This window comes from Gekko japonicus, unplaced genomic scaffold (genome assembly GCF_001447785.1).
Source record: "Gekko japonicus isolate JY-2015 unplaced genomic scaffold, Gekko_japonicus_V1.1 scaffold1280, whole genome shotgun sequence".
NCBI lineage: Eukaryota > Metazoa > Chordata > Lepidosauria > Squamata > Gekkonidae > Gekko > Gekko japonicus.
The window spans coordinates 106,503-121,358 of NW_015165276.1; the positions used below are offsets into that span (position 1 = coordinate 106,503).

At 52.5% G+C, this 14,856-nt stretch overlaps 1 protein-coding gene across 1 annotated transcript in view; it reads right to left on the reverse strand.

The window, feature by feature from the left end:
- Positions 1 to 14,856, reverse strand: part of COL11A2 (collagen, type XI, alpha 2) — a 136,535-nt gene continuing 121,679 nt past the window's right edge. Inside the window, exons 60-70 of the mRNA XM_015410260.1 lie at positions 14,384 to 14,437; positions 14,232 to 14,285; positions 12,709 to 12,816; positions 10,631 to 10,684; positions 10,497 to 10,532; positions 10,348 to 10,401; positions 9,033 to 9,306; positions 4,653 to 4,765; positions 4,431 to 4,499; positions 1,622 to 1,861; positions 1 to 581 (exon numbers count right to left, since the gene is read on the reverse strand). Coding sequence (XP_015265746.1) covers positions 435 to 581; positions 1,622 to 1,861; positions 4,431 to 4,499; positions 4,653 to 4,765; positions 9,033 to 9,306; positions 10,348 to 10,401; positions 10,497 to 10,532; positions 10,631 to 10,684; positions 12,709 to 12,816; positions 14,232 to 14,285; positions 14,384 to 14,437 — 1,203 coding nt within the window. The 3' untranslated portion in view covers positions 1 to 434. The remainder of the gene's footprint in view (positions 582 to 1,621; positions 1,862 to 4,430; positions 4,500 to 4,652; positions 4,766 to 9,032; positions 9,307 to 10,347; positions 10,402 to 10,496; positions 10,533 to 10,630; positions 10,685 to 12,708; positions 12,817 to 14,231; positions 14,286 to 14,383; positions 14,438 to 14,856) is intronic.

The following is a 14,856-nucleotide window of genomic DNA, read 5'->3' on the forward strand; positions in this document are numbered from 1 at the left end:
GGTCTCTCCTGTAGGGCACGGGGAGGGGGGATAGCAAAGCCAAGAGGGGCTGAGGAGCCTCCCTGGGCTTGTGTTGAGTGCAGGAGGGGCCCTGTGAGAACATGGGTGGATCCAACCACCAACCTGGCCGGTTCACCTTCCAGGGGGGCGAGGGGGGGCTGTGCCCTCCTGACCTCTGGCCAGGCACAGGGAGGGATGGCAACGGTGCAAGCAAGCAGGGGGAGACGGGTGGCCCCGGAGGGCTGGTGGAGGGGACAGGGCTTGCCAGGTGGGGGGACTGCAGCGGTCTCCGTTGCCGACGCAGGGGAGGAGGTAAGACGGATCCTCTTCGGTCGCTGCTAGTGGGGGCGGGGCGAAGACGGACTCTGTTCCACTGGAAACTGGGGGGGTGACGGGGTGCGTGGGGGAGGCTCTGTGGGTCGAGGGACTCAGTTCTAGCCGAGGAAGCACACGGGCCCCACTTCGAATCCGAACCGCTGATTGGGCTCCCCAAAGTCCGTCACCCGCACGTCCAGCAGGGGGAGCTGTTCCACACGGGGCGTGTTCACCTCCAGCACGGTCTTGTCCGACCCTTTCCGCAACTGTTTGGGGAGAAAGAGAGACAGGAGAGGATGCTTTTTAATGTTGGAGGGGACCTGGGTTGGGGGTTCTGGGGGGTGACTGTGGTGGGCCAAGAGATGTAAAACTTCCAGAAATTTTGAAGCTCGGGAAAAAACCCGGGTTTTCCCCGTTTTGGGGGCGGGGTGGAAATTTTCGGAAAAATTGGGAAAAAATGCTACATTGGCACTTCTTTTTTCTTTTCCAGATTGAAAGTCATTCTGTTACTTTAGGAACATAAAATACGACTATGGACATTTTTACTCGGCATGAAATGATCACAACTAGCCTATTAAAAATATAGTGTATCCAAACAATGATTACAAACAGAATACCCACCCACATGCAAAAACAAAACTGACAATAGCACCTCCTAAAGGAAGAAATGCATCTTTGTTCTTGCATGGGAGGGTTCAGTTTGTAACCTAGGACTTGCTCGTACTCAGTGCACAGAAATTAGATCAATCTGATATCATACATATTTTTAAGAAATGATTTGGAAAATACTTGAACACCTTGTCTTAAAACATTTTATTCATCATGTTAAAATAAAACGTTCCATAATCAGTTTTTCTTCTTTTCTTTTTTTAATTTTTCCAATTTTTCGGGAAAAAACAAAAAAAGGCTTCAGGAAAAAAGCGGGGGAAAAACGTTTCCCCCCCCTAATTTTTCCGTTTCCCCCCGGGCCTTCACATCTCTAGGTGGGCCACAGTAGGCAAAAGTGTTACTCTGAGTTGTGATAGGAATACCTGGCCCGACCTGGGGGAGCGGGGGGGGGGGCTGTCACCCTATGGCACGAGAGGATCCCCAGGACCTGAGTTCGGGGAGCCTTGGCCAGTCTGGGAAACTGATGCCTCCCTCCCAGGCCAACTATCCCCAAATTCCTGTCCCTGGCTGCCTGTTTACACCTTAGACCACTTCTCTCCCCCCCCCCGCATGCCCACAGATGCTCCCCTGAGTGGCTCCCCCACCCCTCGCAGGGACCCAGGGCCGATCCCTCCCCCTGCCCCTCTCCGGGACTCACCGCGCAGCCGTCCACCATGGCCTTGATGTAGGGGCTGTTGTCGTAGCTCATGTCCTCCTCGTTGGCGCCCAGGAAGCGCAGGGCGTGCTGGTAGCCCCCGGGGGCCGGGCCACGGCTGTGCCACGCCACTGAGCGCTGGCAGTGGTAGGTGAAGTTCTGCCGGGCCGAGACGCTGAGCAGCCGCAGGAAGGTCAGCTGGACAATGCCCAGGGGGTTGCCGTCAGCATCCACGTAGGAGAACTGGGGAGGGGAAAGCCGGATTGGAGGGGCTGGGTGATTCCTGACCCCGCCTGGCTTCGCTGTTGGGACCCCCCCCCCCGGCTGTTTCCGGTTAGCTCCAAATCCTCCGCTAAACCCATCCTTCCTTCCCTAGGCTGTGACGGCATCCACTTATGCCAGGATGTGGAGGAGACGTCTCTCACTGGCTCTAACTCAATGAATCCTCCATGTTTAGAGGCAGTATCAGGGGTCATTTCGTAGAAAAAGAGCTGCAGGAGCTCATTAGCATAACTCATTAGCATATGCCACACCCCTGACATCACTGGAAGTGTGTCAGAAGGCAACACCCACCCCTCAGGCTCCACTGGACTGTTTTGTATTGCTAGTTGTTGGGGGGGGGACTGCAGATCTGTACTCACAGAGGAGGGAGAGCTTGTACCTGAATAAAACTTGGTCTTAAAGGTGCCACTGGACTGTTTTGGGCCGGGGGGAGGGGAGGCTCTGCAGCTTACCTGGCTGCTTCTTGCTCTGACTGAGGGCTGCTGGGAGCAGGGGGTGGGGCTTGTTGCATGTGCCTGCCCCCTGGGCTCTTTACTGCCGGAGCTCCGCTCCTGAGCACTCTGGCAGGAAATGACCCCTGGGCAGTATACCCCTAAATCCCTAGCGCACAACCACAGCGGACAGGCTGCCATCTTACTGCCCTCCTCTTGGGCATTCTGGAAGCATCTGGCTGGGCCCCGCTTAGAGTCAGGATATTGTCCTGGGTGCCCCCCCATGGACCCATCCAGGAGGGCTCACATACGCCCCCAGTCTTACCGTTCCGGTCCCCATTTTGAAAGGTCCTCTTGCCTAGGTCCCGAAACCACCACCCCTTTCACCGCACACATGCCCCCTCCCCCACGTACGTGATAACGGTCCCCCTACCACCTGCGGGCAGGAGAGGGAGTGAGTCAAAGAGTCCCAGGGCCTGGGACCTCCTCCCTCCTCTCCGTTCTTTACAAGAGCCTGGAGACCGCCCCCTGCCTGCAACATGGTGCCCCTCCTCCCTGCTTATGTGCGTGAGCGCTGCAGGTGCGTTCCCTCTGAGCCATGGAGTCTCGTGAGCAAAAAATTCTACCTTGGCATTAAAGTCGTGAGCGAGCGATTGGGCTGCTGCGTGAATTAGTTTGCTCCGGGGCCACTCCTTCCTGAGCCGAGACGAAAATGTGTGAGCCGGAGGCTAAAAAACCGTCAGCTGGCTCACACTCACTCGGCTGAGGGGGAACACTGAGGTGGAGCACCAGGGCAAGGCGGGAGCATCTCTATCAGCCTCGCCTCTATTTTCCTCCCAGGATTTCACAGTGATGAACACAGTTCCTCCCCCCCACATCCTGTCTCTTTATCCTGCCCCCCCAGCTCAGACAGCAGTGCCGTGGGGGGGGGTCTTGAGGGTGCCCTTTTGTGGGAGGGTCCAGGTAGATCCTGCTAAGGTCGGTTGTAGGTATGTAGGGTTCTCTTTCGGCTCTGCTCCTGCAGAGTGCAGGGGGTTGGACTAGATGACCTGCAAGGTCCCTTCCAACTCTAACATTCTATGATTCTATGACAATTTTACAGCTTTCCATTTTAACAGAATGTCTCCAGTACCAGGGTACACAGAACCAAAATAGGACCCACGGTAGGTAGGAAATACCAAAAATCAGCAAATACCGTGCTTGTCACTTTGGAGGAAGCTCTGAGCTCACTAAGAGAGACTTTCTGCAGCATTCATTGATCGTTGATGAGAGGGACAACAGACCCAACATTTCAAAAGACGTGGAAAAAACTGTATGATTGGTACAATTTAAATGCATAGCTTAAAGTAATGAAATTTTTGGTATTATTAATCTTTTATAGTTAAATAGAAACTATGGTAAAAAGATAATATACAGAAACTTAAGCAAACTTATGGAAATTCTTTAAATATGGTAACAGAGTTATAAGAAAATATACTGATCTCTTTGTATGTTTTATGTGTGTAAGTGGATGTTTGTTATGTAGTATGTTTGTTTGTTGGTATATAATATGAAAAATAATAAAAATGTACCTTATGGGTACTTAAAAAAAAAGAAAAATGTGGATAAATATTTTGGTATTTGGCAACCTTGCACTTGGAAATATTTGTTGAGCTCCCTGAGGAAGACACTGAAACAGGAGGATATCCGGACCGCTGTCGGAGGAAGACTGAGCACTTATTCAAAATAGACTTAAAGGAGTCCTCCCTCTTAAAACTTTTGTATCATTAAGGAGGACTGATATTAATAAAGGGGTTGTGCAATATATTTTGTGATATATTAAGAGAAGACACTTAGATGTTTTGATACATGATTCTTTCTATGTATTAACGCTTATATGATAAATAATATATGGTGAATAACTTGTAAAAATATAAAACGAAAAAATATATTAAAATCATTTGAGATATTTTATAATCGTCTGTAGCACGGTATTTGCTGATTTTTGGTATTTCCAATACCAGGGTGGCTGTTTGGGAGAAGGGGGGGACGGATGGGGGGGCAGAGGGACGACCCCTTGCTCGCTCGCTCGCGCCCACAGACCTTCCCCCACCACTCACCTTGCTGCCTTTCCGGAACTGGCTGAACCAACTCTGGGGGGTCTCCTTGTCCCATGTGGACATCTTAACCTGGGGTGTGTGTGGGGGGGAGAGAAAACAAATGCGAGCTAAGAAGAGGCCTCTCGGCTTTGCAACTGGAAGGGAGGGCAAAGGCCAGGAGAGAAAGTCTAGAAGCAACTTGGGCCCCCGCCCTCATTCCAGACCCCTTCCCTCTGCTCTCACCTCCTGAGTTTCCCGGCTGGGGAAGATGCACGTCTCGCCCCCTGCAGTAAAGTTACAGTAGACCTTGAAGGAGTCCCTCGAGCAGCCCTGGTTGGGGTCGATCCAGTATTCGCCTGGAGAGGGGGAGGGAGGGGAAGAGCAAAGACTCAACCAAACGGCCGTGAACTCCCTTCTCGGCTTCATGCTGCGTGCGCACACCACCCCCACCCCGGACATGGGGCTTGGCCGAGCCCAGGTGATTCGCTCCGAAAATATCCCCCTCGGTCAGTTCGGGTGCGAAATATTCTCTGCGGCTGCGACTGTTTGCCAGAATCAGATAAGAACATAAGAACATAAGTACACAAGAGATGCCAATGTTGGATCAGGCCAAAGGCCCATCCAGTCCAACACTCTGTGTCACACAGTGGCCAGAAATACCAGGGGCCATCAGGAGGTCCAGCAGTGGGGCCTGGACATTAGAAGCCCTCCCACTGTTGACCTCCCCCAAGCACCAAGATGACAGAGCATCACTTGCCCCAGAGCCCCTACCTATACCTTGTGGCTAATAGCCACAGATGGACCTCTGCTCCATATGCTTATCTAATTCCCTTTTGAGGCCGTCCATGCTTGTAGCCGCCACCACTTCCTGTGGCAGTGAATTCCAAGTGTTAATCACTCTTTGGGTGAAGAAGGACTTCCTTTTATCCGTTCTAACCCGACCGCTCAGCAATTTCATGGAGTGCCCACAAGTTCTTGTATTGTGAGAAAGGGAGAAAAGTACCTCTTTCTCTACCTGCTCTTTCCCATGCATAATCTTATAAACCTCGATCATGTCACCCCTCAGCCATCGTTTCTCCAAGCTAAAGAGCCCTAAGATGCTCGGGACCAGTCCGTCACAGCTGACACTTTGCGGCCAGGCGCAAAGCAGTTCTGGATCTGAGGGGGGGGGGGTGCAGGAGGTGGTCGGCCTCTGGGGAGGAGCTCCCCCCCCCACAGCTGGGGCCCACAGAGGAGACCTGCAGAAAGAGCCAGAACTTAAAGGGAGCTGTCAACCGTCTAATAAATCTCACAGGGGAGTTGGAAATAAAGTTTTGTAGGTTTGATGTCACTTTGTTTCACCACTCAAGGCTGGCAAATGTCAGTGGCAGATCCTGATGTCGAAGTCTGAGCTGTCAACCGTCTAATAAATCTCACAGGGGAGTTGGAAATAAAGTTTTGCAGGTTTGATGTCACTTTGTTTCACCACTCAGGGCTGGCAAATGTCAGTGGCGGATCCTGATGTCGAAGTCTGTGTTTCAGACAGCGAACCTTCGTCAGGTTTTGAAATTTCGCCAAATGTCATTCCGGCTGTAGAAACTTCGGCCCCTCGTCGAGCAAGAAGAAGAGGAGTTGGTTTCATACCCCGCTTTTCACTACCTGAAGGAGTCTCGGGGTGGCTTACGATCTCCTTTCCCTTCCTCGCCACACAACTGACACCCTGTGAGGTAGGTGGGGCTGAGAGAGCTCCGGGAGAACTGTGACTGACCCAAGGTCACCCAGCTGGCTGCACGTGGAGGAGGTGTGGAGAATCAAACCGGGTTCTCCCGATTACAGTCCACCGCTCTTAACCGCTACACCAAATTCTAGACATTTTTGGTCTCCCAAACTTTGGAGAAGATATATGAGGAATTAGATCTGGTTGCTGGTGAATTAGTTCATCTAGAATTTTTAAAGTAGATTGTATTTGCCAAGCTCCTGAAGCCCCACCCCCCCCCAGCCGCTCCAACCAAACAGGAGAGAGGGAGGAAGTAAGAAACGGCTAGATTAGAATCCAGGACCACCTTGGGGACCAACCAGATTTTCAGTGTACGAGTTCCCAAGAGTCAAAGCGCCCTTCGTCGGAGACGCTGACTCTCGAAAGCTCACACTCTAGGACACCTTGTTGGTCTTTAAGGAGCTCCTGGACTCAAACGCAGCTCATCTACTGCAAATGGGGAGCGGTGGCACAGTGGCCATATCCCACTGTCTTAACATCCGAACTGTGTCAGTTTGAGTCCCGCGCTGGTGTGAGCAGCCAGCCTGTTGTCCCCAGCTCATCGTCCACCCAGTGATTCGAAAGCTTCGGCGAATAGATAAAATGGGAACCACTCGTTAGAGAGGGTGGGCACACCAATCTCCCTTGTGGGAGGGCGTTAGCTGACAATCGGACGTCCTGGTCGAGGCTCGGAAGGTGAAATAGCTTCTCGGCTACGAAAGAATCCCTGCAATGGATGTTCCGGCCAGGCGGTGGCAGTGTGGCGATTGACATACGGGTCCTGAAGCCTGGTCAACAAGCAGCCGTGCGGAAAACGACGGAGTCAAGCCAGAAGACGTCTATACCAGGCAGTGACAGTGCATGCAATTAAAAATGAATATATGTTGTCTTCCCTATCCCCTACAAACATTGTTAGTCCCTTGTCTATACTGAGTAACTGTACATCGTTTTGAGCCCACTGGGGAAAGCGATTAATAAATGGAAAGTATTATTATTATTATAATATTATTATTATTAATAATAATGATGATGATGATGATAATAATAATGATAATGATGATGATGATGATGATGATGATGATAATAATAATATTAACATGACTCTCCTCTGAAACTAAGCTCAGAGATGATCGCTGGCTGGGGGAGCATCAGGGTGAGCGGGATTTGAACCTGGGTCACACCAATATTCGTTCTCTGCCTGTGCCATGGAGTAGAGTGAAGAGGACAAACCCCTTTCGAAATGGCCTGGCCAGAAGGCTGGTGTCCCTGCATGAATCTGCTGTTAGAAAAGTGAAAGACTGTGCGCTGTCCCCTGTCTCAGACTTCAGGAGGTCACCATAGATGTCGCCAGATAGAGGGGGGTCAGGACACACAGAGCACCCTTTGGTGTCGCGGTTAAGTGCGGCGGACTCTAATCTGGGAGAACCGGGTTTGGTTCCCCACTCCTCCACACGCAGCCAGTTGGGTGACCTAGGGTCAGTCGCAAGTTCTCTCGGAACTGTTCTCTCAAGAGCAGTCCTCGAAAGAGCTCCCTCAGCCCCACCAGCCTCGCAGGGTGTCTGCTGTGGGGAGGGGGAGGGAGAGGAGATTGTAAGCCGCTCTGAGACTCCGAGTGAAGGGTGGGGTATAAATCCAGTTCCTTCTTCCTTCTTCGTCTTCCTCCTTCTTGCTATCTGATCCTATTCCTTTTGAAGTAGAATGCTGTTCTTAGGGATGCGTTTCCTTGACACCTCACTCTCCCACTTCCTCACACACACGCAAAGAAGGGTGACTTTGCTCTCCATCTTTAGAGCAATGGATGCAGGGCATGTTTCCCCTGCATCCACCCTCATCGTCATTAGATACATTAGATTCTCTCTCGTCTCTCACCTACACAGTCTAGAATGGAGTTCCGTATAATAAAGAACTCTTATTAGTTGTAAATATGACCACTGGCTCTGTGTAGCTTTGTAAGTCTGCTGGCACACTCAGCACCAACGCTTCTGTGTGGAAATAACCTTGAGAGCCAGTTAGGTGTGAGAGTCAGTATGAATCATAGAATCATAGAATGGTAGAGTTGGAAGGGACCTTGCAGGTCATCTAGTCCAACCTCCTGCACTCTGCAGGAGCAGAGCCGAAAGATAGCCCTACATACCTACAACATACCCGAAAGATGGTCGTCCAGTAGTTAGTAGTTAGGAGCGCAAACTCTAATCTGGGAGGACCTGGGTTTGATTCCCCACTCCTCCGCATGCAGCTGCTGGTGTGACCTTGGGCTAGTCACGAGGTCTCTCAGAGCTGTTCTCTCAAGGGCCGTGCTCAAAAGAGCTCTCTCAACCCCACCTACCTCACAGGGTTGTGGGGAGGGGAAGGGACAGGGGATCGTAAGCGGCTCCGAGACTCCTTCGGGTAGTAAAGGGCGGGGTATAAATCTAATCACTTCTTCTTCTTCTTGTGCACTCAGCTACATTTTGGCTGGCGATTCTGCTACAGTTTGGCTGGAGAACCTGCAGGGTTTTTTTTTTGTCATCTTCTAGGCATGGAACAGCAGTCAGTGCGGTGTGGGTGTGTGGGGGAGGTATTTGAGAATTTCCTGCATCGTGCAGGGGGTTGGACTAGATGACCCTGGAGGTCCCTTCCAACACTACAGATAGAATGTTAAGAGTCGGAAGGGACCCTGCAGGTCATCTAGTCCAACCCCCCTGCACTCTGCAGGAGCACAGCCGAAAGACAGCCCTGCCACATACCCGAAAGGTGGTCGTCCAGGTGGTTATGATTTCATGAGTCTATGGCAGTGATCCCCGGCTGTGCTAAAAGCAGAGAATCCAACATCTGCCACAGCCGCCGCCCGGAACTCTTCCCACCAACCCCTCCCGCCAGGCCCGGTCCGGCCTCCCCGCCTCACCCACCATCGGGCAGGTCCGGGTGGCAGAGCTGCAGGTCTTGGCAGGTGCGGCCGGGGCTCTCCGGGGTGCCCAGGGGCTTCCTCATCTGCTCGATTTCCTGCCGCAGGGAGTTGAGGGAGCCGTAGATCTCCTCCATGCCCTCCGAGGGCGATCGGCCGGCCGTATCGGAGGCCATCGCCTCCTCCACCTCCGGGAGGAGCTGGCTGGCGTCTATGGACCGCTTGTTCTTCTTGGGCCTCTGGATGGGCAGCGGCTGGATCACTTCGCCAGGGGGGCCCTGTGGAAGGTGGAAGGGGGGGTTGCCAGTGTCCAAGTGGAGCTGCTGCGAGGCCCCTTCTCTGAACCGTCACCTGGGGGCTGGGGGCACCCCCCCCTCCACCCCGGCTACAAAACTGCATCTGTCCACGTTCTCCCCTCCCCCACATCTGTGTTGGCCCCACCTCCCACCTCCCCCCTTTGCCCCTCTTCCTCCATCAAGATTTCAGTTGCAAGTAGTGTTCCCTCTAAGCCGAGTGAGTGTGAGCCAGCTCACAGTTCTTTAGCCTCCAGCGCACACATTTTGGTCTTCGCTCAGGAAAGATGGCTCCAGAGCAGTGTTGCCTCTAAGCTGAGTGAGTGTGAGCTAGCTCACAGTTCTTTAGCCCCCAGCTAAAATTTATTTTCTATTTCTGTTATGTATCAGGGCTGGAACATCCCAGGACTGTTTCTACCAGAGACGGGCTGAGCTTGGAGCTCTAGAACAATAGCCCACCAGGACTCTGGAAGTGACCAATGAGAAACTTCTACTATGTAAATAGCCTATCGTTGGGAGTTGGGTGTGTTTGGGTGTGGTTTCTGCAGGCTATTTAAACAGGGCTGCTGCCCTGAGGTTTCTAGCCTTGTTCCTGAAATCACTTAATAAAGCAGAGCTGTTCACGGCAATGTGTAGCTCCGAACCCAGTATTTAATAATTTTGTTACTTGTATTATATCCCGCCCATCCCACGAACGGGAAGTCATTAGGAAATTCACTTTTAGGGGCGGCCTCCTTCTGAAAACCTCCGCCTCAAATCCAAATTTCCATGGCACTGGAGTGAATCTCTTGATATCTGTTCCCTGATTATATCCGTAGCTATATACCCGCTTTAGAAGTCCGGCGAACGTTGTAAACATAATAATTGAACAGGGAGAATAAAGGCTAAAATATTTATAAAGGGTAAAAAGTGGAGACAATTCCTTCTCTGGGCTCATTTCCATCGAAAGCAACCGGGGTGGGGTGGGGACAAAGACGGCACCGAGATAGGGGAGGGAGAGGGGTGTTGGAGGGAGGAGGGGCGTACCGGGTGTCCGGGGGGTCCAGGAAATCCACGCTGACCTTTGGGACCTGCTTGACCCTAGAAAGAGAAGCCCGAGATGTGAGCGGCCCGTGGGAAGAGGGGCAGGTTCTCCCAGCCCCCCAAAGAATGTGTTGAGGGAGCAACACTCTTACCGTGGCTCCTTTGGGACCTGGGGGGCCAGCTGGACCCTGAGGGAGGGAAGAGAAAGCATCAGCGAGGAGTCAAACTCCAGAAGTGGGGAAAGGGAGAGGAAGTGGGGTAAAGAGGATGTTGGGGGGCCACTCACTGGAAGTCCGGGGGGCCCTCCTGGGCCGAGGGGGCCAGTTGGGCCCGGAATGCCCTGCGGGAAAAGAGCAGAGAGAGGCGGTGAGCCAGAGGGGGCGGCAGGGGGCGGCGCCCCCTTTCCAATCCATATGAAGGCGAGCCAGGGATCCAGGCCCTCTAAGCGGCTCCGGTCTCGAACCATCCAATGAGCCACACAGTTTTCCTCTCCATTCACTGCTGCCCCGCAAACAGTGGGATGGATCCAATCCCCACCACCACCCCACCCACAGTCACGCTCCAACCTTAAATGGTATGTTTAGCCTGGAGAGGAGACGACTGAGAGAGGATATGAAAACCCTCTTCAAGTACTTGAAGGGCTGTCCTATAGAGGATGGTGCGGAGTTCTTTTCTGTTTCCCCAGAAGGTCGGCCCGGAACCAACAGGGGTTGAAATTAAATCAGAAGAGTTTTCGGCTAAACATGAGGAAGAACTCCCTGACAGTTCGAGCGGTTCCTGAGTGGAACAGGCTTCCTCGGGAGGTGGGTGGGCTCCAGGGTTCCCTCTAAGCTGAGTTAGTGTGAGTCAGCTCATAGTTTTTTAGCCTCCGGCTCACACAGCTTTGTCTCAGCTCAGGAAGAGTGGCTCCAGAGCAAACTAACTGATGAAGTGGCCAAATTGTTCACTCACAACTTTCTTGCCGGTCGCTCACAAAGTAGAATTTCAGCTCACAGGATTCCACAGCTTAGAGGGAGCCTTGGTGGGCGGTTTTCAGACAGAGGCTAGATGGCCATCTGACAGCAAGGCAGATTCTGGGAACTTGGGCAAATGACGAGAAGGGAGGGCAGGAAGGGTTGCCTCAGTGCTTAGTTCTCGTGGCCCTTTCTTACACGCCCAGGGAAATGCTGAGCGCCACCTTTGGGGTCAGGAAGCAACTTTTCTCCAGGCCAGTTTGGCCGGAGATCCTGGGTGGGTTTTTTTTTTTGTTTTTTTTTTTTTCCCTGTTTTCGGTGGGCACGAAGCAGGGGTCACTGGGGGGGAGACATCCTGTGAGGTAGGTGGGGCTGAGAGAGCTCTTTCGAGAACTGCCCTTAAGAGAACAGCTCTGAGAGAACTTGTGACTGACCCAAGGTCACCCAGCTGGCTGCATGTGGAGGAGTGGGGAATCAAACCCGGTTCTCCCAGATTAGAGTCCGCCGCTCTTAACCACTGGACCACACTGGCTCTCCTATGCTCCTAAAAAGATTATTGGCTTGATTTTTAATCATATTTTAAAATAGGCTGGGAACCAATTGTGGATTGTCCACAGTCTTTTCATTGTCCATACTGGGACAGCAGAATTTTCTCTCTCGCTCTTCCTCCCCCGACTCCTCCAGTCCAGCGAATAGTCTCCCTTCTGGCTGCGCCAAACTTGGGGGTGCATTGCAGTTATTAACTAATTTGGTCCCTTCCTTCCTAGTCCATCTTTCTCACCGAGGCCTCAAGGGAGATTAAGGTAAAGGTTCCCTTGCTCAAAAGCCAGTCGATTCTGACTCTAGGGTGTGGTGCTCATCTCCGTCTCCAAGCCGAAGAGCCAGCGCTGTCCGAAGACGTCTCCGTGGTCATGTGGCCGGCGTGACTAGACACCGAGGCGCACGGAACGCTGTTTCCTTCCCACCGAAGCAGTACCTATTCATCCACTTGTAATTTCTTGCTTTCGTACTGCTCGGTTGGCAGGAGCCGGGGCCGGAGACGGGAGCTCACTCCGTCACGCGGCACACTCGGGTTTCGAACCGCTGAACTACCGACCTTCCGGTCTGCAGTTCAGCGGCTTAACCCCATGAGCCACCGCAGCACCCGAGGGAGATTACAAAACAGAGAAATGATAGAATCAAACGGAGACGCCCAATCAGCAACGCAACAGGATCTGGGTTACAAAATCAGAAGACGACACAGGGGACAAAATCCTAAGGCACGACACCCCATAGACGATGCAGGAAAAGGACCGAACATAAGCAGAAGGCCAAGGCAGCGGAGGCACAATGGTAGGCACAGAAACCCAGGTGGGAGACCCTCAATGCAAGACCACTCCCACCCCCACCCACCCCCGATCTCCGTACTCACGGTCTCTCCTTTTGGCCCCTTGTTGCCTTGGGGGCCAGGTAGCCCCCGGTCTCCCTTCTCTCCCTGCTCTCCCGGGGGTCCGATCAGGCCAATGAGACCAGGGTGCCCCTGCGGAAGGACACCATGTGAAACTTAGCATCAGATAATGCTCCAAAGTAGTCCAGTTCCTAAGCAACCCTCATAATGGTTCTTATTTAGATACAGGGCTATTTTGGGGCAGGAACGCACAGGAACGGAGTTCCGGCTGGCTCCCGAGTTGGCCACGCCCAGCAGGAACTCATTAGCATAATAGGCCACACCCAACAGCAGGAACTAATTATAATTGGCTACATTAGGGGTGTGTGGCCTAACATGCTAAGGAGTTCCTGCTACAAAAAAAGGCCCTGGGTTTTGACAACAAACAAGGTAAACAGAATAAGAAGCAAAAGGTGGGTGTGGCTGGATAACCACACTTCTGGTAACATGGAGGTGTGGCCTAATAGGCTAATGAGCTGTGCTGTCAGGGGTGTGGCCTAACATGCTAATACGTTTCTGCTGTTGGGTGTGGCCTGTTATGCTAATGAGCTCCTGTTGGGCTTTTTCTACCAAAAGAGCCCTGTTTAGATATACTATTCAAAACAAGACAATGCAATGGTTACGCAGACAGGTTAAGAACCTGAAAGGAACAACACATCCCCAAGACGAGATCTAGTGGGTGGAAATGACATGGGAGTCGTTACCTGCTAAATATCAGGAGGAACTTCCTAACTGTCAGAGTGGTTGAGCAGTGGGACGGACTGCCCCTCGGGAGGTGGTGGATGCTCCTTCGCTGGACGTTTTCAAACGGAGCCCAGGTGACCATCTTTCGGGTATGTTGTAGGGCTACCTTTCGGCAATTCTCCTGCAGAGTGCAGGGGGTCGGACTAGATGACCTGCGAGGTCCCTTCCAACTCTAACATTCTGTGATTCTACGATTCTATTTGAACTGGGTGAGCTAGCTCCCCAAGAACAATAGCTGACCAGGATCCTTGGAATGGGTGAGCTTGCTCCCCAAGAACAATAGCTGACCAGGATCCTTGGAATGGGTGAGCTTGAAGTAGTGTAATGTAAATAGCCTATCATTGGGAGTCGAGTGTATGTGGTGTTTGCATGTTTTGTAAGCAGGGCTCAAACCCAGCTGGGTGTCCTTGTGTTCCTGAAATCACTGAATAAACTACAGATGATCAATACAATGCATCCAGAACCCAGTATTTAACAGTCCCGAAACTGGCCCCAGGGCTAAGTTCTGCAGGGCAGCTGACCAGGATCCTGGAACTGACCTATAGATAAGTAGTGTAATGTAAATAGCCTATCATTGGGAGTCGAGTGTATGTGGTGTTTGCATGTTTTGTAAGCAGGGCTCAAACCCAGCTGGGTGTCCTTGTGTTCCTGAAATCACTGAATAAACTACAGATGATCAATACAATGCATCCAGAACCCAGTATTTAACAGTCCCGAAACTGGCCCCAGGGCTAAGTTCTGCAGGGCAGGAAAGCCGGGCTCACCTTCTCTCCTTTGGGTCCAGAGTCGCCTCTCAGTCCAGGCAAACCGGGAGGGCCCTGCAGGGAGAGACGCCACCAGGGAAACATTTATGCCGGCTCCTTGGCCCACAACCCTCCCACCCCCAAAAGAGAGCGAGAACACCCCGCAAACTCACCAGTGGTCCCGGGGGGCCAGCCTGACCCGTGGCCCCTGGTTTGCCTTGTGCGCCCTGGAAGAGAAGAAGAAGAGGAGGAGGAGGAGGAGGAGGAGGAGGATGGATTTATACACCGCCCTTTACTACCCAAGGGAGTCTCAGAGCGGCTCACAGTCTCCTTTTCCCTTCCCCTCCCCACAACAGACCCCCTGTGAGGCAGGCGGGGCTGAGAGAGCTCTTGACAGAAACTGCTCTTTTCCAAGGACAGCTCTTATCAGAACTAAGGCTTGCCCACGACCATCCAGCCAGGTGCAAGTGGAGGGGTGGGGAATCAAACCCGGTTATCCCAGATTAGAGTCCGTGCACTTCACCACTGCACCAAACTGACAGGAACGAAGGGGTCAAATGCACCTCCCCCTCCATCCACGCATCGCCCACATTCCCTTTGCGCCCCCCCCACCCCTCCCCGATCTGCCTGGGACGGAACTCCACTG